The 22,171-nt window shown below is 38.6% G+C and overlaps 1 protein-coding gene across 7 annotated transcripts in view; it reads left to right on the top strand.

Annotated features, from left to right (window-relative positions):
- The window catches only part of SPAG9 (sperm associated antigen 9), a 142,667-nt gene that overhangs the window by 27,802 nt on the left and 92,694 nt on the right, over nucleotides 1-22,171 (top strand). For all 7 annotated transcript variants that reach the window (XM_082678430.1, XM_082678429.1, XM_082678427.1 and 4 more), the window contains exon 2: nucleotides 19,200-19,320. In XM_082678430.1, the coding sequence (XP_082534556.1) occupies nucleotides 19,200-19,320 (121 nt within the window). The remainder of the gene's footprint in view (nucleotides 1-19,199; nucleotides 19,321-22,171) is intronic.

Below are 22,171 nucleotides of genomic sequence, written 5' to 3'. Positions count from 1 at the left end.
TTTCCCCTCTTCGCCAATTCTTTTGAAAATAGTATACTGTTCTGGTTTCATGGATGCAATGACTTTTCTTTGGTCTCTGAGGATATTAATTATAGCTTTTATTTGTTCCCTGATTTGTCTGTTTCCTCAGTGTACCTCCATCCCCCCCCCCTTTTTTCCTGATATTAGGTCTCTCTTTTTCAGGTTGGAGCTTCAAATGCCTGATAACCCTTAATTATCCCTTCACGTTTTAAGAGTAAGACACTAAAAAAGGATGGCCAGAAGTTTTGTGTGCCTAGGCACAATTTATTGTGTCTTGTGAACTCAGATTTCGGTATTATCCCATGGTCTTTTCTCAGAGACATTTGAGTTTTTCCAAGGAAAGATTAATCTCTCTGGGGGTGGGGAGTGGAGTGGTAGATAAACCTAGTTATTATGAGAACCTGAGTGAGAGCAGGAACTGAAAGGGGACTGTCAGTATTACTGTTTGGTATATAGATTTTCATTTAATTTCTCTCTTTTCATTTGGCACCTGGCTGTGCCTGGTATCTCTCCCCTAGTCTAGAATCTCTCTTACTGAATTTATTAAGAAAACAAACTTCTTATTTTCTGTGTGGGTGGTCAAAGAGGACCACCTGGCTGCTCTGGGATGATGCTAGGGACCTGCTAGGGACATTACTTACTAGTGCTTTTATTCTCCCAGTCATTCCCCCTGTTTTCAGCCTTACTCTCACTCTGATTCTCTAATTACATGGTTTCCATAACATGGATCTATCATAATTTACTTGTTCACTATCTATTGATGGACATTTAAGTTATCTTCTAGTTTTGAACTGTTACAAATAGCACTTCAGCAAATATCCTTGTACATGGCCCTTTGTGCATATTTATTTGATTTTTAATGACAGGAAGCTCTTACTACAAAATTTCATCATTAACTTAAATGCTACAAGTAATTCTGTTCCAAGTTATTTCTTTAAACTTTTTATTATGGAAATATCCAAGTGTTAAAGTAGAATGGAATAGTATAATGAACTCCCACATATCCATCACTCGACTTTAACAGTTATCAGTATCAAGCCAGTATTGTTCCATCTGTCCCTCCCCACTTCCCCTCAGCATCTCCACCATAATTTTAAATTTTTAAATTTATTTATTTATTATTTGTTTTTGGCTGCGTTGGGTCCTCGTTGCTGCGTGTGGGTTTTCTCTAGTTGTGGCGAGCTGGGGCTACTCTTCGTTGCAGTGCAGGGCTTCTCATTGCGGTGGCTTCTCTTGCTGTGGAGCACGGTCTCTAGGCGTGTGGGCTTCAGTAGTTGTGGCTCGCGGGCTCTAGAGCTCAGGCTCAGTAGTGTGGTGCACGGGCTCAGTTGTTCCGTGGCATGTGAGATCTCCCTGGACCAGGGCTCAAACCCATGTCCCCTGCATTGGCAGGCAGATTCTTTTTTTTTTTTTTTGGCAGGCAGATTCTTAACCACTGCACCACCAGGGAAGTCCCTCCACCATAATTTTAAAGCAGATCAAAGACTGTACACCAGCGTATCTCTAAAAGAGTTTTAAAAAAAAGCAAACATTATCATACTTAAGTTATAAATGATTATTCTTTTTTTTTTAGTCTTAATAATAGCTAATATTTAATGAGTGTTCACATTTCCCCAATTGTCTTATAAATGTAATTTTATAGTTGGTTGTTTCAATTAGGGTTGAAAGAAGATGGTCCACATATTTATACTTGGTTTAAGATGCCTCTTAGGCATCTCTTAATCTGTAACTGTTCTCCTTTTCTACCCCCTTGTTATTTAGTTTTGAAGAAATGGAGTCATTTGTATTAGAAATTTTTTTCTAAAAATTTCTAGAATTTTTTCTAGGGATGGGGGAGGGGAATCATTGTTTAATAATATGGTTTATCCTCTTATTTCTTAAAAGATACTATATTGAAAAACAATTTCATTTAACTGAACTTAACTGATAGCAATGATTATTTAAAATAATGGAAATATTTTCCTTCCTCCACTCTGCAGAGTAAATGGGGGGTGGATAATATCTGGGTGGATTCTGAGCAGTAAGTCAGCCTTTTATTTAGCGGTATTTTTTAGAGAACTGCTGTATTCAAAGTTGCTATTTTAAAGGTTATGGGTTTTTGTTTGTTTTTGTTTTTTGTCTCTTGACATCTTTCTCCAATAAACAACAGTTTCTAGGGATTTTTTTTTCTTTTTTTTTTTCTTTTTTAATTTAGGGAGCTTGCCTTTTCAAAGTATTTGTTTTTCTCCAGAACAGTAGGGCAAAACAGCCCCTATAAGCCATCTGGATTTGAAACCATTTTGCTTGTTCTTTTTAGATCCTGACATGAGTGTGTATTGTCTACTGCCTTTTTTTGTTTTGTTTTCTTTTAAACAGTATCTAGTTGCTCCCAGGAGAGTTCTGTCTGGAGTTACATTTGTTTCTGGCTAATTAGTTATTGAGAGGAGAAAGGGTATCCAGTGAAGATGTATTTATAACACATGCTAAAAAAGCACATTCACGGGCTCTTATCCCACTCCCAACACTTTTTTTAAAAAGCGTGAGAGAGAAACTGAGAGAGGGAGAGAGACAGACAGACAGGTTGGGGTGATGTGTACTCTACACCAGCATATCTGAGGGATCTAACAAACTCTCCTATGCTTGGAGGGAGTAACCAGAATTCTCCAGGGGTAGGACGGTTTTATAATTAGAAAAACTGCCCCTCACTTGCCTTGATTTTGACATTGCCCTGCCTCCACCATTTGCCAAATGTAGTGGAGGGTGACGATCTTTATAAAGTTATGCCTCTGGCAGAAGTTGTCACATTAAATCAATATGAATGTTTATAGGCTTCTTATGAGCATTCATTTACTTTTTTTTTTTTTCTTCTTTCAAATGTCTCTGGCAAGGGTGGAGCCTCCAAAATCCTAATTACTTTGCCTAAAAATACTGGGGGTTTTTTTTGTTTTCTTTTTTGGCTGCGATGCATGGCATGCAGGACCATAGCTCCCTGACCAGGGGTTGAACCCGCACCCTCCGCAGTGAAAGCATAGAGCCTTAACCACTGGACTGCCAGGGAAGACCCTACATTACTTAAAAATAAGGCTGTTAAAGAAAGATAAAGCCATCCTAAATCCCACCACTGCTAAACAGCCATTTTAATACATGCCTCCAAAGCTTTTATTTTGCCTGTCTACTCTTCCTCCAGTTTGTAAATGTAGGATCACACTATATATAACGTTATATATCAAAGCTCTTAAAGTATGATAAAAGTAACACTCTTTTCATACATTCTTTAAGGACTTTGATCCACGTTGCTAACTTCCGCGTGGGTTGTACCAGTTATACTTCTAATAATGAGATACCTTTACAAATAAATATTCCATATGGTGCACTTGAATACCTCACAGGTAGCTCACCTTGATATTAAAAATCAGTTCTATTATATTACCCATACCTCTCCTGCATCTGTTTATCCTAGGTAAGCGATACCACCATCCTCACCATTGGCCAAATCAGAAAGCTAGACTTTTTCCTGAGCTTTCCTTCTCTCTTCTCCTTTACATTCATTCAGTCACCAATCCTGTTTATTTAACTCCAGAATATCTTGAATTCTTCCTCATCTCTCCATTCTCACTGCTACTGCACGTAATCATCTCTCATTACTGTGGTAACCTTTGGTCTCCCTTCAGATACTCTTGTTCCCTTCTCAGCACAGCCCATTCTCCGTATCCTCACAGACAGAGCTTTTCAAGGTATGAGTGGATTTAAACATCCTTAATGTGATCCAGTATCCTGTAAGGCCCTATATGATTTGTTCTTTATCTACGTTCCATCCTCATCTCAGGCCATTCTTTCTCCCAGATGTCTAAGCTTGGCCATTCTGGACTTCCTTGGTTTCTTTCAGCTTGATGAACTTTTTGCTCTTTACTTTATAAACTTTTTTTTTTAGGCTTCAGGTCTCAGTTTCAATGTCTCGGGAATGTCTTCCTTGAGTCATATCAAGTTAGTTTCCCATTATATGTATAACTTTTCTGATATCTTGTTCTATTTCTTGTGTCATGTGATTACAGTGTGGTTGCATTGTGTATGAACTTGAACTATGATTTTTTAAAGTCTCATTTTGTATTCAGAGTTTGAAATGTTAACTCCTCATTTCAGAAAGTCTTGGCAAGTATCACATCATATATAAGCCTGAGCCTGAGACTGACTTGTAAACCAAGGTTGTGTTGTTATCCCATGTTGATGTCATTTAGAAAGTAACAGACTCTACTCAATACTCTGTAATGGCCTATATGGAAAAATAATCTAAAAAAAGAGTGGAATATATGTATATGTATTACTGATTCACTTTGCTGTACACCTGAAACTAACACGACATTGTAAATCAACATACTCCAAAAAAAAAAAATTGTCTCTCTGAAAATAAAAACAAACGGTTAAAAAAGTGTTTTGGGCTTCCCTGGTGGCGCAGTGGTTGGGAGTCCGCCTGCCGATGCAGGGGACACGGGTTTGTGCCCCGGTCCGGGAAGATCGCACTTGCCGCGGAGCGGCTGGGCCCGTGAGCCATGGCCGCTGAGCCTGCGCGTCCGGAGCCTGTGCTCCGCAACGGAAGAGGCCGCAACAGTGAGAGGCCCGCGTACCGCAAAAAAAAAAAAAAAAAAAAAGCGTTTTGCAGTTTTCAACTTTTAACTCTGTGAAGAAGACACGATTCTCTGTATTGTGAAGCATGTAATATAGTACAGTGTACTAATTTGATTTATTTACCAAATAAACTATGACTGCTGCTGCTGCTGCTGCTGCAAAAAAAAGTAACAAATACCAGCCATCCCTCATCAGCATTAACCTCAGCGGCAACTTTTGTGTTAACTTATCTTCACAAATCAGTCTTTTGTCAGTTACTTTTTTTTTTTTTTTTTTGGCTGTATCACACAGCTTGAGGGATCTTAGTTCCCTAACCAGGGATGGAGCCCGGGCCCCCTGCAGTGAAAGTGCTGAGTCCTAACCACTTAGACCACCAGGGAATTCCCATCAGTTACACATATTTAATGTTTGTTTTCTTCTGCCAAATTTCAAGCAATGGAGCATAGGGAGCAGATCTGTTTTGCAATCTACTACATTCTCAGCACCTTAGAATACTCAAGTTGTGTGTTGAAAGGGTGGATGGATAAAAGGAACCTTATTTACCCACTTATTCCCTTTGTGAGTCAGAGGAGAGATTCCCCAACATATTCTTTGGCTAATGGTTTACCCATTACATCATTTACTGAAATTCCAATCCCAAATTTTATCTCCCTGGACATGCCGGACATGCCGATCTTTATGCCTCTATGCCTTTGCATGTGCTGTTACCTCTGCCTGGAGTGTCTTTACCCCACTTTGTTAGATAAACTGTTTCTTTTAAAGTCAGCTGAAAGAGCTTCTCTTTTTTTTAAAACAGATTCAGTTGCTTATTCCTCTATGTTTCTATTGCCCCTTATACTTGCTTCCATTGTAGTACTTAGCATGTTATGTTGATAACTGTTTACTGTGTTTCTTTGGTGGCTGTCAATCATGAAGTAAGTGCTTGGACTGGTTGGGTGGATAAAGAATTTTTAGTTAATATGTTATTTAAGTTAGGAGTAAATCTTATGAATGTCATTACCGAGTAGTTTGTAATTAGTATCTTTGTACTACCTCACTGCCTATTCTGTATTTCTGCCGGCATCTGGAGAACAGTCATTGTAAATAAGTGTGTGGTTTTATTTAATTGTGACAACAATTTTTCTTTGACTAGAAAGTGACAGAATGGGCTATGTTCCTATTTTTATGTTATCTCAGTTTGTGTGTTAAGTTGAAAATACAGGAGTAGAAAGCAGACATGTCTTTTGAAGTAAGTTAAGACTTTAAAACAAGAGTCAGACGTGTTTGTAGTCTACAAAGTTACAAAGAGGTTCAGCAGTACTCACATATGCTAACTAGCCTGCCTAGGATCTCTGAATGTAGAAGAGAAGTAGAAAGGCTTGTTGGAGAACTTTCTACTTAGTGTAATCCGTGCCAGCTACTGCCTGATTATTTTCACTATAGTATGAGAAGGTTAGGAATAGAAAAAAGGAACAGTTCTCATTACCTCCCTTATGCTCTACCTCTAACCCACACCCAGGAAAAAGGACTCCTATTAGGACCAGGAATCTAAACCTTTTTCTGCTAACAGTCTTATTTTAGCAGCTGATTGAATTTCATGGCACCTTCTCTATTTCGATTCCAATTTTCTTTTTCTTAAATTTTTTTTTCTTTTTTCTTAAATTTTTATGTTTCTCACTTTCACATTATTGCGAAGTGCCATATAGAACCAGGTCATCTTCTGAAGTTTTTTGTACTTATTATCAGTATTGTGTTTTTGAGTTACCCTACCCTATAGCAACCTCTCTTTCCAAGGTTATCTGTGTTATCAGGGATATTTCACAAAACAGTCGCTAAAAACTAGCCTGTTTGACAGATATGTTTCTTGGATGACAGTTTAGATAATTTCAATCATTTGTTACTTTTTCTTGGTTACTCTTTGAAGGCTGTTAAGAAGTGTTTATCAGGACTTCCCTGGTGGTCCAGTGGTGAAGAATCTGCCTTATGGTGCGGGGGACGCGGGTTCGATCCCTGGTCGGGGAACTAAGATCCCACATGCCGCGGGGCAACTGGGCCTGCGCGCCACAACTACTAAGCCCGAGTGCCACAAACTACAGAGCCCACATGCCACAACTAGAGAAGAAAACCTGTACGCCACAACTAGAGAGAAGCCCTCGTGCTGCAATGAAGAGCCTGTGCACTGCAACTAAAACATCCTGCCCTGCATGCTGCAATGAAGACCCGACGCAGCCAAAAATAAAAATAAATAAATAAAATAAATAAATAAATATTTTTTAAAAAAGTGTTTATCCTACCAGGCTTTCAGTGCCCTGCGTGATCTATTAACATACCTTATCAGAACTGAGGCATATTTATTTTTGTTGTGCAATAGTGATTATCATTTTAAATGAAGGCGGCAGCTGTACATTTCCAAACAAGATTTAATGCACATTTAAAATTGGGATTTTCTGGAGTTCCCTGGTGGTCTAGTGGTTAGGATTCAGCACTTTCACTGCCGTGGCCCGGGTTCAATCTCTGGTGGGGGAACTGAGATCCTGCAAGCTGCGTGGTGCAGCCCACCTCCTCCAAATAAACAAACAAAATGGGATTTTTCAAGAGAGAAATTTAAAAACTTATTTTTAAAAATCAACAATTAACATAATTTTTATAAATGGGGAAAATCATTCTTGATTTCTTATAGAGCTTGAAGATGCACTGAAATTGAATGACTAGTTTGCTTCATATATATTTTTTAATACTTTGTAATTCTTCACATTTATTTATTTATTTTTGGCTGTGAGGATCTTCGTTGCAGCACACGGGCTTAGTTGCCCCGAGGCATGTGGGATCTTAGTTCCCTGACCAGGGATCGAACCCCGCCTCCCTTGCATTGGAAGGCAGATTCTTAACCACTGGACCACCAGGGAATTCCCTGCTTCATATATTTATTTTCTTGGGGAAAGGTCTATATTCATAAGATTCTCAAAGCAGTTCATGATTCCAAAAAGCTTAAGATCCACTGTTTAGAATAAGAAAGGAAAAAACATATACCCTTGAGAGAAACAGTTCATTTTGAAGTCTCTAAGTTTATCTGTTTTAATTTGCTTGAAGGAGAGGCCTGGGATTATGTATTTGCTTTGGAATATTTTCATTATTTCCAGTCATTTCCTGTGAAGGGAAACTGCAGAAACAAGAGATTTCCATTTGAAGTTAAATAACCCTGCCGGTCCAAAAAACGTTCACATCATTTTTGGGGAAAAAAAAATCTCTCTTCTTTTTGCTCTGTTTACTTAAGGTGATATTTACTTTAAGTAATAAAATGTGAAAAAAGCGGAAGCTTGAACCATCTAGGTGTAGGCCGGCTTGAAGAGTAAGCATATAATAGTGACTGCTAAATAGTTTTGGATTATTCATGCCCTTGTGCAGCCAAACTGGGTCGCTAAGAAATGAAGCTGTGTGTCTGTGACGATATTTCTTCTGTCATTCAGAAAGGAGTTCTGAAAAGGCGGGATAGTGGTAAAGTTGGATTTTTTACTAGCTTTATGGAGAAATAATTGACATATGGTATAAGTTTAAAGTGTACAACGTAATGATTTGGTAAAGGTATATGTTGCAAAATGATTACCACAAAAAGTTAGTTAACACATTGCCATCACTTCACATACTTTTTGTGTGTGTGGTGAGAACTTAAAAAAAAAATCGACTCTTAGCAACCTTCAAATATACAATACAGTAGTATTTTTAACTATAGTAACCATGCTGTGCATTATATCACCAGGACTTGTAAGTGGAAGTTTGTACCCTTTGTACAGCATTTTAGGTGTTACTTGGTAAACATCTGCTGTATGTTCTTTTTTTTTTTTTACATCTTTATTGGAGTATAATTGCTTTACAGTGGTGTGTTAGCTTCTGCTTTATAACAAAGTGAATCAGTTATACATATGTTCCCATCTCTTCCCTCTTGTGTCTCCCTCCCTCCAGCCCTCCCTATCCCACCCCTCTAAGTGGTCACAAAGCACCGAGCTGATCTCCCTGTGCTATGCGGCTGCTTCCCACTAGCTATCTATTTTACATTTGGTAGTGTATATATGTCCATGCCACTCTCTCACTTTGTCACAGCTTACCCTTCCCCCTCCCCATATCCTCAAGTCCATTCTCTAGTAGGTCTTTATTCCTGTCTTACCCCTAGGTTCTTCATGACATTTTTTTTTCTTAAATTCCATATATATGTGTTAGCATACGGTATTTGTCTTTCTCTTTCTGACTTACTTCACCCTGTATGACAGACTCTAGGTCCATCCACCTCGTTACAAATAGCTCAATTTCGTTTCTTTTTATGGTGCTGTATGTTCTTTAAAATAACATTTTATCTATAGCACACAAGCCTGAAATAAGACTTTCTGGTTATTTGCCCAGATATGGCAGTTCCGTTAGCCAAGGGAGCATCATTTTCAAAGCAGGCAAAAAAATAATTACATTTTCTTATTATTTCTTAGTCTTTGCTTCTGTCCCCAGGTAAAATGTTGAAATAACTTACTCAGACTTCATCAGCAACATCCTGTTACATAATGCTGCTTTTCTGTTCAATGTAACCTTTGTATCATCTGCCTGCATTCAATTTGTAGCCAGTGAACACCCTTGGAAGGCAGGGATAGTATGATACTCACAGTCATATTCCATGTGCCTGGCACATAGTAAGTAGTTTAAGTAGTCGTTTCTTTCTTTTTTTTTTTTCCCGCTGTGCCACGTGGCATACAAGATCTTAGTTCTTCGACCAGGGATCGAACCCACGCCCCCTACAGTGGTAGCGTGGAGTCTTAACCACTGGGCCGCCAGGGAATCCCACCCCTCCCCTTTTTAAAGTAGTCGTTTCTTGAGTGAATGAATGATTTGTCAAGTTTACCTCTTTTCCTACATTTACTATAACCTTTACTCCTTCTTTATGTAATCATTTTTAGATTAATATTCTACAAAAAATAAACAATGACAAATATGGAATATTTTCACAGAAAAGGGCAGGGGTGCTAAATGTGGGGTTTGTGGAAGGGCTTAAACGGTCTCTGAGCCTCTGAGAAAAATAGGTAGAATTTGGGTTAGGTGAGGGCATTTCTTCTGGGGAAACATGGTTCATGGATATATCAAATTCCCAAATCAGTCTGTGGAACTCCAAATGATTAAGAACCAGTGTTACAGATGTTGGAGGTTTCAGGCTTCAAAGATTAGGAAAATATTGGCTAATAAAATGAGAAAATAAAATGGTTCTTGAGGGAAAGTAGCTGAATATATTAGGATGCTTTTAGTTTCTTGTGATAGAAACCAACTCAAGCTTATATAAAATAGAATTTATTGGTTTATGTCACTGAAAAAATAAAACAATTGGGAAATGCCAGCCTCAGGAAATATTGAGTGTAGGAACTCAAATGGTATCTTTAATTAGGGGTTTTCCCCCCTTGTTGTTTTCCTTTAACATTGGCTTTGTTTTCAGGCATGCTCCTTCCACCTGTTGAAAAGGATGTCCCTCTGCAGCTTAAGCCTGCTGGATTCTTAAGAGTTTGGGATTCCAGAGGAAGAGAGGTTGTATTCTTCCTAAAAACTGGCAAATGTCCCAGAGAGGACTCTGATCAGTCTGGTTCAGGTCATATGCCCACCCATAGGGAGATGGAGTCCTCACGAATCGAAATGCATAGACTGAATAGATTTCGCATGAAACTGGGGAGAAGTTCCTCAAAGGAAGACAGTGTGTACAAGACAAAAAACAATGTCCACTACAGTGACTGAAAAGTTTTAGGACACATAAAGTAGGTAATAGACAGCAAACTTCGTATTAAAACTAGAAGTGTATTTAGTGATATCTAAGTTTATTTGTGAATTATACAGTTTTCTCTATGGATTTTAGTTTTTTTACTGTGAAAGTTTTTTCATTTATGTATTCATTTGTTTAACAAATATTTGAGCACCTGCTGTGTGCCATCATCATTCTTTGCACTGGGAATAACAACAGCAAGCAAAACAAATCCCTGCCCTCATGGAACCTACATTCTAGTGAGGCAAGGCAGATAATAAATAAGATAAATTACTAAAGTATATAGTATGTTAGATGAAGGTAAGTGCAATAGAGAAAAAAAGCAGGAAGGGAAGTAGGGAGTACATATTGCAGTTTTAAATATGATGGGCAAAAAAAGTCTTAGTAAAAACTGACATTTGAACAAAGATGTTAAGGAGGTGAGGATGAGCAAGCCATTTGGATATCTGGGGGAAGAGTAGTAGAAGATGATGTCAAAGAAGTAAGAAGATGATAGATTGTATTCATCCTGGGGGGTCTCTGGTAAGGACTTTGGGAGAATGCAAGCAATCAGAGGATTTTAAGCAGAAGAGTACACTGATCTGATTTTTAAAAAGGGTCACCCTAACTACTGTATGGAAAATGCATTGTAGAGGTACAAGGGTGGAAGTAAGGAGGCCGGTTAGGAGGCTATTGCTACTGCACTAATCCAGGCAATAGATAATGGTGGCACAGACCAGGATGGTGATGGAGATGATGAAAAGTGGTCAGATCTGAAGGTAGATTTGCTGTTGAATTGGATATCACGTATTAGAGAATGAATAGAATTTTGGGCCTGAGCAACTGACCACAGTAACTTAATGAGCTAGGTAAGACCAGGAGGAGCAGGCTTTGACATACTAAGTTTAAGGTTCTTATTAGACATTCAGATGGAGTTGTCCAGAAGGCAACTGGACATTACAAATCTGGAATTCAGGTCTGGGCTAGAGGCTGGGCTAGAAATTTGGAGGTTGTCAGCATTCATTTAGTATTTAAAGTTTTGAAACTGGATGAGATCACAGGGAATAAGAATAAACAATGAAGAGGAAGAGTTGTCCAGGGACTGAGCTTGCCAGTGTTAAGAAGGTGGGGACAAGAGGAAGAACAAACAAAGACCAAGAAGGAGCAGCCAGCAAAGTGGAAGGAAAACAAGGAAAAAACCCAACTGGGAGAAAAAAAAGTTTTAAGGAGGAGCGAGTGATCAGTTGTCAAGTGATGCAGATAAAACAATTTAAAAAACAAGGTGAAGACTGAGATTTATTGATAATCTCTCCATGATGAGAATGATTTTAATAAATTAAATTTGACTGGTGGAGATATTTCTAGCACATGATTCAGGTAATTTAGAAGACTGTTCACTAATCAAATAATCGTTTAAATATATTTATTGATATTCCATCCTTTAGTTTTCTCTTTTACATATTATATACAAAATTATGTAAAAAATTATGTATTGAACTCAGATGAATATGTAAGTATACTAGTTAAGTTAAAGGATTTATATATTTGGAGTAGGTATATGTATTTTTTTAACACAGTAATTCCACTTTTTTAAAAATTTAATTTTTTTTTATAGAGCAGGTTCTTATTAGTCATCCATTTTATACACCTCAGTGTATACATGTCAATCCCAGTCTCCCAATTCATCACACTACTCCCCCACCCCTCCGCTGCTTTCCCTGCTTGGTGTCCATACTTTTGTTCTCTATATCTGTGTCTCTATTTCTGCCCTGCAAACCGGTTCATCTGTATCATTTTTCTAGGTTCCACATATATGTGTTAATATACGATATTTGTTTTTCTCTTTCTGACTGACTTCACTCTGTATGACAGTCTCTAGATCCATCCACGTCTCAACAAATGACCCAATTTCGTTCCTGTTTATGGCTGAGTAATATTCCATTGCATATATGTACCACATCGTCTTTATCCATTCGTCTGTCGATGGCATTTAGGTTGCTTCCATGACCTGGCTATTGTAAATGGTGCTGCAGTGAACATTGGGGTGCATGTGTCTTTTTGAATTATGGTTTTCTCTGGGTATATGCCCAGTAGTGGGATTGCTGGGTCATATGGTAATTCTGTTTAGTTTTTTAAGGAACCTCCATACTGTTCTCCATAGTGGCTGTACCAATTTACATTCCCACCAACAGTGCAGCAGGGTTCCCTTTTCTCCACGCCCTCTCCGGCATTTGTTGTTTGTAGATTTTTGATGATGCCCATTCTAACTGGTGTGACGTGATAACCTCACTGTAGTTTTGATTTGCATTTCTCTAATAATTAGTAATGTTGAGCAGCTTTTCATGTGCTTCTTGGCCATCTGTATGTCCTCTTTGGAGAAATGTCTCTTTAGGTCTTCTGCCCATTTTTTGATTGGGTTGTTTGTTTTTTTAATATTGAGCTGCATGAACTCTTTGTATGTTTTGGAGATTAATCCTTTGTCCGTTGATTTGTTTGCAAATATTTTCTCCCATTCTGAGGGTTGTCTTTTCATCTTGTTTGTAGTTTCCTTTGCTTTGCAAAAGCTTTTAAGTTTCATTAGGTCCCATTTGTTTATTTTTGTTTTTATTTCCATTACTCTAGGAGGTGGGTCAAAAAGGATCTTGCTGTGATTTATGTCAAAGAGTGTTCTTCCTTTGTTTTCCTCTAAGAGTTTTATAGTGTCCGGTCTTACATTTAGGTCTCTAATCCATTTTGAGTTTATTTTTGTGTATGGTGTTAGGGAGTGTTCTAATTTCATTCTTTTACATGTAGCTGTCCAGTTTTCCCAGCACCACTTATTGAAGAAACTGTCTTTTCTCCATTGTATATGCTTGCCTCCTTGTCATAGATTAGTTGACCATAGGTGCATGGGTTTATCTCTGGGCTTTCTATCCTGTTCCATTGATATATATTTCTGTTTTTGTGCCAGTACCATATTGTCTTGATTACTGTAGCTTTGTAGTATAGTCTGAAGTCAGGGAGTCTGATTCCTCCAGCTCCGTTTTTCTCCCTCAAGACTGCTTTGGCTATTCGGGGTCTTTTGTGTCTCCATACAAACTTTAAGATTTTTTGTTCTAGTTCTGTGAAAAATGCCATTGGTAATTTGATAGGGATTGCAGTGAATCTGTAGATTGCTTTGGGTAGTATAGTCATTTTCACAATACTGATGCTTCCAGTCCGAGAACATGGTATATCTCTCCATCTGTTGGTATCCTCTTTAATTTCTTTTATCAGTGTTTTATAGTTTTCTGCATACAGGTCTTTTGTCTCCCTAGGTAGGTTTATTCCTAGGTATTTTATTCTTTTGTTGCAAGGGTAAATGGGAGTGTTTCCTTAAGTTCTCTTTCAGATTTTTCATCATTAGTGTATAGGAATGCAAAAGATTTCTGTGCATTAATTTTTTTTTTATGGTACGCAGGCCTCTCACTGTTGTGGCCTCTCCCGTTGTGGAGCACAGGCTCCGGACGCGCAGGCTCAGCGGCCTTGGCTCACGGGCCCAGCCGCTCTGCGGCATGTGGGATCCTCCTGGACCGGAGCACGAACCCGTGTCCCCTGCATCGGCAGGCGACTCTCAACCACTGCGCCACCAGGGAAGCCCTGTGCATTAATTTTGTATCCTGCAACTTTACCAAATTCATTGATTAGCTCTAGTAGTTTTCTGGTGGCATCTTTAGGATTCTCTATGTATAGTATCATGTCATCTGCAAACAGTGACAGTTTTACTTCAAGTTTTCCAACTTGTATTTCTTTTATTCCTTTTTCTTCTCTGAGTGCCATGGCTAGGACTTCCAAAACTATGTTGAATAATAGTGGTGAGAGTGGACATCCTTCTCTTTTTCCTGATTTTAGAGGAAATGCTTTCAGTTTTTCACCATTGAGAATGATGTTTGCTGTGGATTTGTCATATATGGCCTGTATTATGTTGAGGTAGGTTCCCTCTATGCCCACTTTCTGGAGAGGTTTTATCATAAATGGGTGTTGAATTTTGTCGAAAGCTTTTTCTGCATCTATTGAGATGATCATATGGTTTTTATTCTTCAATTTGTTAATTTGGTGTATCACATTGATTTGCATATATTGAAGAATCCTTGCATCCCTGGGATAAATCCCACTTGATCATGGTGTATGACCCTTTTAATGTGTTGTTGGATTCTGTTTGCTAGTATTTTGTTGAGAATTTTTGCATCTATATTCATCAGTGATATTGGTCTGTAATTTTCTTATTTTGTAGTATCTTTGTCTGGTTTTGGTATCAGGGTGATGGTGGCCTCATAGAATGAGTTTGCAAGTTTTCCTTCCTCTGCAATTTTTTGGAAGAGTTTGAGAAGGATGGGTGTTAGCTCTTCTCTAAATGTTTGATAGAATTCACCTGTGAAGCCATCTGGTCCTGGGCTTTTGTTTGTTGGAAGATTTTTTTTTTTTTTTTTTCTGTATGCGGGCCTCTCACTGTTGTGGCCTCTCCCGTTGTGGAGCACAGGCTCCGGACGCGCAAGCTCAGCGGCCATGGCTCACGGGCTCAGCCGCTCCGTGGCATGTGGGATCTTCCCGGACCGGGGCACGAACCCGTGTCCCCTGCATTGGCAGGTGGACTCTCAACCACTGCACTACCAGGGAAGCCCTGTTGGAAGATTTTTAATCACAGTTTCAATTTCATTATTTGTGATTGGTCTGTTCATATTTTCTGTTTCTTCTTGGTTCAGTCTCGGAAGGTTATACCTTTCTAAAAATTTGTCCATTTCTTCCATGTTGTCTATTTTATTGGCATAGAGTTGCTTGTAGTAGTCTCTTAGGATGATTGTATTTCTGCGGTGTCCATTGTAACTTCTCCGTTTTCATTTCTAATTTTATTGATTTGAGTCCACTCCCTCTTTTTCTTGTTGAGTCTGGCTAATGGTTTATCAAGTTTATCTTCTCAAAGAACCAGCTTTTAGTTTTATTGATCTTTGCTGTTCTTTTCTTTGTTTCTATTTCATTTATATCTGCTCTGATCTTTATGATTTCTTTCCTTCTAACTTTGGGTTTTGTTTGTTCTTCTTTCTCTAGTTCCTTTAGATATAACGTTAGATTGTTTATTTGAGATGTTTCTTGTTTCGTGAGGTAGGCTTGTATAGCCATAAACTTCCCTCTTAGAACTGCTTTTGCTGCATCCCATAGGTTTTGGATCATCGTGTTTTCATTGTCATTTGTCTCTAGGTATTTTTCGATTTCGTCTTTGATTTCTTCAGTGATCTCTTGGTTATTTAGTAACGTATTGTTTAGCCTCCATGTGTTTGTGTTTTTTACGTTTTTTTTCCCTGTAATTCACTTCTAATCTCGTAGCGTTGTGGTCAGAAAAGATGCTTGATATGATTTCAGTTTTTTTGAATTGATTTGTGACCCAAGATATGATCTATCCCGGAGAATGTCCCATGCACACTTGAGAAGAAAGTGTAATCTGCTCTTTTTGGATGGAATGTCCTATAAATATCAATTAAATGTATCTGGTCTATTGTGTCATTTAAAGCTTGTGTTTCCTTATTAATTTTCTGTTTGGGTGATCTGTCCAATGGTGTTAGTGAGGTGTTAAAAGTCCCCCACTATTATTGTGTTATTGTCGATTTCCTCTTTTAGAGTCGTTAGCAGTTGCCTTATATATTGAGGTGCTCCTGTGTTGGGTGCATATATATTTATAATTGTTATATCTTCTTCCTGGATTGATCCCTTGATCATTATGTAGTGTCCTTCCTTGTCTTTTGTAACATTCTTTATTTTAAAGTCTATTTTATCTGATATGAGTATTGCTACTCCAGCTTTCTTTTTTTTTTTTTTTTTTGTGGTATGCGGGCCTCTCACTGCTGTGGCCTCTCCCGTTGCGGAGCACAGGCTCCAGACGGGCAGGTTCAGCGGCCACGGCTCACGGGCCTAGCCGCTCCACGGCATATGGGATCTTCCCAGACCGGGGCACGAACCCATGTCCCCTGCATCAGCAGGCGGACTCTCAACCACTGCGCCACCAGGGAAGCCCCAGCTTTCTTTTTATTTCCATTTGCATGGAATATCTTTTTCCATCCCCTCAGTTTCAGTCTGAATGTGTCCCTAGGTCTGAAATAGGTCTCTTGTAGACAGCATATATATGGGTCTTATTTTTGAATCCATTCAGCCAGCCTGTGTCTTTTGGTTGAAGCATTTAATCCATTCACATTTAAGGTAATTATCGATATGTATGTTCCTATTACCATTTTCTTAATTGTTTTGGGTTTGTTTTTTTTTTTTAATGTATTTATTTATTTATTTATGGCTGTGTTGGGTCTTCGTTTCTGTGCATGAGCTTTCTCTAGTTGTGGCAAGCGGGGGCCACTCTTCATCGCGATGCGCAGGCCTCTCACTATCGCGGCCTCTGTTGTTGCAGAGCACAGGCTTCAGGCGCGCAGGCTCAGTAATTGTGGCTCACGGGCCCAGTTGCTCCGCGGCATGTGGGATCTTCTCAGACCAGGGCTCGAACCCGTGTCCCCTGCATTGGCAGGCAGATTCTGAACGACTGCGCCACCAGGGAAGCCCTGGGTTTGTTTTTGTAGGTCCTTTTCTTCTCCTGTGTTTCCCACTTAGAGAAGTTCCTTTAGCATTTGTTGTAGAGCTGGTTTGGTGGTGCTGAATTCTCTTAGCTTTTGCTTGTCTGTAAAGCTTTTGATTTCTCCATCAAATCTGAATGAGATCCTTGCCTGGTAGAGTAATCTTGGTTGTAGTTTCTTCCCTTTCATCACTTTAAGTATATCATGCCACTCCCTTCTGGCTTGTAGAGTTTCTGCTGAGAAATCAGCTGTTAACCTTATGGGAGTTCCCTTTATGTTATTTGTCGTTTTTCCCTTGCTGGTTTCAGTAATTTTTCTTTGCCTTTAATTTTTGCCAATTTCATTACTATGTGTCTCGACGTGTTTCTCCTTGGGTTTGTCCTGTATGGGTCTCTCTGCACTTCCTGGACTATTTCCTGGGTGGCTATTTCCTTTTCCATGTTAGGGAAGTTTTCGACTATAATCTCTTCAAATATTTTCTTGGGTCCTTTCTCTCTCTCTTCTCCTTCTGGGACCCCTATAATGCGAATGTTGTTGCGTTTAATGTTGTCCCAGAGGTCTCTTAGGCTGTCTTCATTTCTTTTCATTCTTTTTTCTTTATTCTGTTCCGCAGCAGTGAATTCTATCATTCTGTCTTCCAGGTCACTTATCCGTTCTTCTGCCTCAGTTATTCTGCTATTGATTCCTTCTAGTGTATTTTTCATTTCAGTTATTGTGTTGTTCATCTCTGCTTGTTTGTTCTTTAATTCTTCTAGATCTTTGTTAAACATTTCTTGCATCTTCTCGATCTTTGCCTTCATTCATTTTCTAAGGTCCTGGATCATCTTTACTATCATTATTCTGAATTCTTTTTCTGGAAGGTTGCCTATCTCCACTTCATTTAGTTGTTTTTCTGGGGTTTTATCTTGTTCCTTCATCTGGTACATAGCCCTCTGCCTTTTCATCTTGTCTACCTTTCTGTGAATGTGGTTTTTGTTCCACAGGCTGCAGGATTGTAGTTCTTCTTGCTTCTCCTGTCTGCCCTCTAGTGGATGAGGCTATCTAAGAGGCTTGTGCAAGTTTCCTGATGGGAGGGAGTGGTGGTGGGTAGAGCTGGCTGTTGCTTTGCTGGGCAGAGCTCAGTAAAACTTTAATCCACTTGTTTGCTGATGGGTGGGGCTGGGTTCCCTCCCTGTTGGTTGTTTGGCCTGAGGCGACCCAACACTGGAGCATACCCGGGCTCTTTGGTGGGGCTAAGGGCAGACTCTGGGAGGGCTCACGCCAAGAAGTACTTCCCAGAACTTCTGCTGCCAGTGTCCTTGTCCTCACGGTGACACACAGCCACCCCCCGCCTCTGCAGGAGCCCCTCCAACACTACCAGGTAGGTCTGGTTCAGTCTCCCCTGGGGTCACTGCTCCTTCCCTTGGGTCTCGATGCACACACTACTTTGTGTGTGCCCTCCAAGAGTGGAGTCTCTGTTTCCCCCAGTCCTGTCGAAGTCCTGCAATCAGATCCCACTAGGCTTCAAAGTCTGTTTCTCTAGGAATTCCTCCTCCCGTTGCCGGACCCCCAGGTTGGGAAGCCTGACGTGGGGCTCAGAACCTTCACTCCAGTGGGTGGACTTCTGTGGTCTAAGTGTTCTCCAGTCTGTGAATCACCCACCCAGCAGTTATGGGATTTGATTTTACTGTGATTGTGCCCCTCCTACCGTCTCATTGTGGCTTCTCCTTTGTCTTTGGATGTGGGGTATCTTTTTTGGTGAGTTCCAGTGTCTTCCTGTCGATGATTGTTCAGCAGTTAGTTGTGATTGTGGTGTTCTTGTGAGAGGGAGTGAGAGCATGTCCTTCTACTCCACCATCTTGAACCAATCTCTGTGTATTTTCTTTGGAATGCCTGTTATAATGAAGTGGAAACACTTTCATAAATATTATTTTGTCATCTTTTCCCTTCTATATTTGGAGATTTTAAACCTTAATTATTACTTTTTTTTTTTTTTAATTTTTTGGCCGTGCTGTGTGGCATGTGGGATCTTAGTTCCCTTGACCAGGGATCGAACCCGTGTCCCCTGCAATGGAAGCACGGAGTCTCAACCACTGGGCCCCCAGAGAAGTCCCGTAAACCTTAATTTTTATAGAGAAACTAAAAATCAACCTAAGTTCATGATTCTGAGATCTTCTTGAGTAGTTAATGCCAAGTTGTGATTCTTGATACCAAGAAACACAGGGGTTTATAATGTTAAAAATGTTTCATTTATCTAATGAAAATAATGTATTTTTCTTCTTTATTAGAAATTCATTGAATTTGAAGACTCTCAAGAACAGGAAAAAAAGGATTTACAGACCAGAGTGGAATCTTTAGAATCTCAAACAAGACAACTTGAACTCAAGGCCAAAAACTATGCTGACCAGAGTAAGTAAAATATGTTAAAGAGTGGAATGACTCATCCTGACATTTGAGTACAGTTCCAGATATGCTTGGAATTGTCACCCCACCCTCAAAAGTGAGACCTGGGAGCTTGGTTTATTCTTTTTTGTTCACATTTTCATGTGGTACCCATGTCTGCAGAAATGACTAAGTCAGACACCTATAGGACTCTCTTCTTCAATTTAGCTCTCAGCTTTTGTTTGTAGCTTACATTGTATAGTAGTTAACATTATGCTGTATCCATCGTGCAGGATTCTGGGGTGTGTACATGTGAATCATTTCTTCAAATTTTGATCAGTTACACAAAGTTCCATTGGTTTCTGTGTTGCTTTGAAATTTAAAAATGTAAGAGAAACTTTGAAGTATGTATAAAAAAATTACTGAATTCTTTTTCATTCCTTTCTATGGAAAACCGAGGACATTGAGGGGACTAGAATGACATTTTTCAGAACCATTTCATTTTTAATATAATTTCATATATTCTTGATTCAAATATAGTTATTGTTTCAAATTCCAAGGACTTCTTCCCCTTTTTGTCTAATGAAAGTGGACCTAATTAAGTCAAAATTCAAAAAAGAAACTTTATGGCATATTTTCATGTTTGATTCAGGCAGATCACTCTCCAGTTTTCCCTCCCAGGATTGTAAACTTCTAGATGGCCCGCAGTTACTCTTCCCACACCACCCATGAAGGTTACATAGTGACACCTGCTGTAAAAGGACTGGCATTCATGAAGGATAACCTTCACTACCAGGCTTAGAGTGTGTATGATAACTGGCTGCTCCCTTTAGGACTCTGGAAGACTCCAATAGAGCTAAAACCTAGAATCACTGGGAATCTGGAGTTTAGGCATTCTAGAATTCAAGGAGAACTCAAATGGCTATTAAGCAGATGTCATGGAAGGGAGCCAATGGATATTTGGTAATGGAAGGCCACCAGAGTGAGACAAAATGAGCCATGTGTCATGTCTTTGTTCTTTTAGGTGTGTAGATACCTAGAGTGCTGTACTCTGCCTTTGTTAACAGTGAATCCTAACTTGATTGCGTTTTCATATCAGGGACTATAGTATTTTAGAACAAAACACTAAAGGTGCAGTTTTGACAGAACCAACCTCATTCTTGTACCAAGTACGTTTACCTCTTGACTTCTGAGGAGTATCAAGTTTTGGATAAGGAAATTTTCTTTTGACTTAGAAAGGAACTCCTTTTCTAGAATCGTTTGATGCACTAAATAATCTGCTTCTATGATAGGAAATATTAAAGGAAGAATTACCTTGTACTTGATATAGTAGCTTTTTAAATTAAGATTGTTTTCCAGTCCAGTGAGTCATACCTACCTTTTTTGGAATTGTCATGTTCTTTGGTGTCCATTCTCTCATTTCTCTTTCAGAAGTATTGATTACCATGTATCCTATTTTTAATTCAAGATAATTTTTTAAAAATAAGGTGTCATTTAAAAATAATTGATAATTCTCTGTGGAAGGGATGAGTAAATTAATCACCAAGTATTGGATATGGTCTTGAGCTATATTTGATATGAGAACTTTTTTTTTGTTATTAATACAATATTCTCTCAAGAATTTCTCCCCCTGGATGTCTGCTATCCCCGTTTTTCCCCCTGCTATTCCATTTTGAAATAAATCTTGTTGTCTAAGTAGCAGTTAAAGAACTTAAAACTGTGATTAATCAGAATTGACCGTTGAGATGCACAAAGCTGATAGTCTCTTGGTCCATGAGCTAAGGCTATAATGCTTTGGAACTTACTCCCTTCTCCTTTGATACCTTGGAATCTTTTTCTCTTTTCCATCTAATTGTTTTCCTCGCTCTTCTATTTTTTTCTAAATGAATATAATATGAAATCTAAATATATCTAAAATTTTTCTTCTGAGTCTTTATTTTACCACATTTTAAACATCTGAAAAAAATTGGGGGGGGTGGGGTGGAAATAGGTTGACTTTTTTCATTTTACCACCTTAGTTTTCCCTTCCCCAGATCTCCAATATGAATCACAGCCCCTTTATTTTTTAAAAAGGTGGCGGTAGGAGGTAATCTTTAAGTATCATCAGTGCCCTATCCTATTGGAAAAACGGGACTGGGAATATATTTTTTTAAAAGATGAAAACATTGAAATGGATGTATGTCAGAGTATATTAATTCTTTTTTTGTATAATAGGATACAGAATATCTGGACTTTAATATTGTAATTTTGGTTTTTTAAGACTGTATAGTGATTTTTATTAGATTTATTGTAACCCAACATTTTTTTTAAGTTTTTAAATGTTTTAAATGTGTTTTTTAGTGTTCTGAACATCTGTATTTAAATAAGCATTTAAGGCCAAAGAAACTACTGATGATGATACCTATAGAGAGGAAGGATGCGTGCAGTTTTTTGTGTTTAGTACTATTTTTTGAGTGCCGTATGATAACAATATCGTCCAATTTCCATGTTTGTTTTTATAAATGTGTTAGAGTCTTTAACTTTAAAAGACTGTCATTTCTGATTGATGTGTTTTAGGGCACATATCCCTTTTAAGAAGTAGCCACAATGAAAGTCCAAGTTCTGCTTTGGGACTACTTCTTATGTCAAAAGGGGAAATTTTGGTTGTAGTTACTTGCTATTTGAGAAGCAAGAAAAGTCAAGAAATAGGAACTGAATTAAAGAACACACTTGACAGCTTTTAATGGTATGGAATCTATCAGGTTGTTGTGGTATGATTTTTAAATTTTTGATGATATAAAAAATTTATTATAATTTTATGGTCATGTTTGATTTTGGAGATATCTGGTTGCTCTCTTTTCAAAATTTGAACTACATAAGAATTATTTTGGCTTTTCCA

The sequence above is a fragment of the Grampus griseus genome, assembly GCF_964374135.1.
Source record: "Grampus griseus genome assembly, chromosome: 20".
NCBI classification, from domain to species: Eukaryota; Metazoa; Chordata; class Mammalia; order Artiodactyla; family Delphinidae; genus Grampus; species Grampus griseus.
The sequence above is the reverse complement of the archived record's forward strand: the minus strand, read 5'-3'. Positions and strand labels throughout refer to the sequence as shown.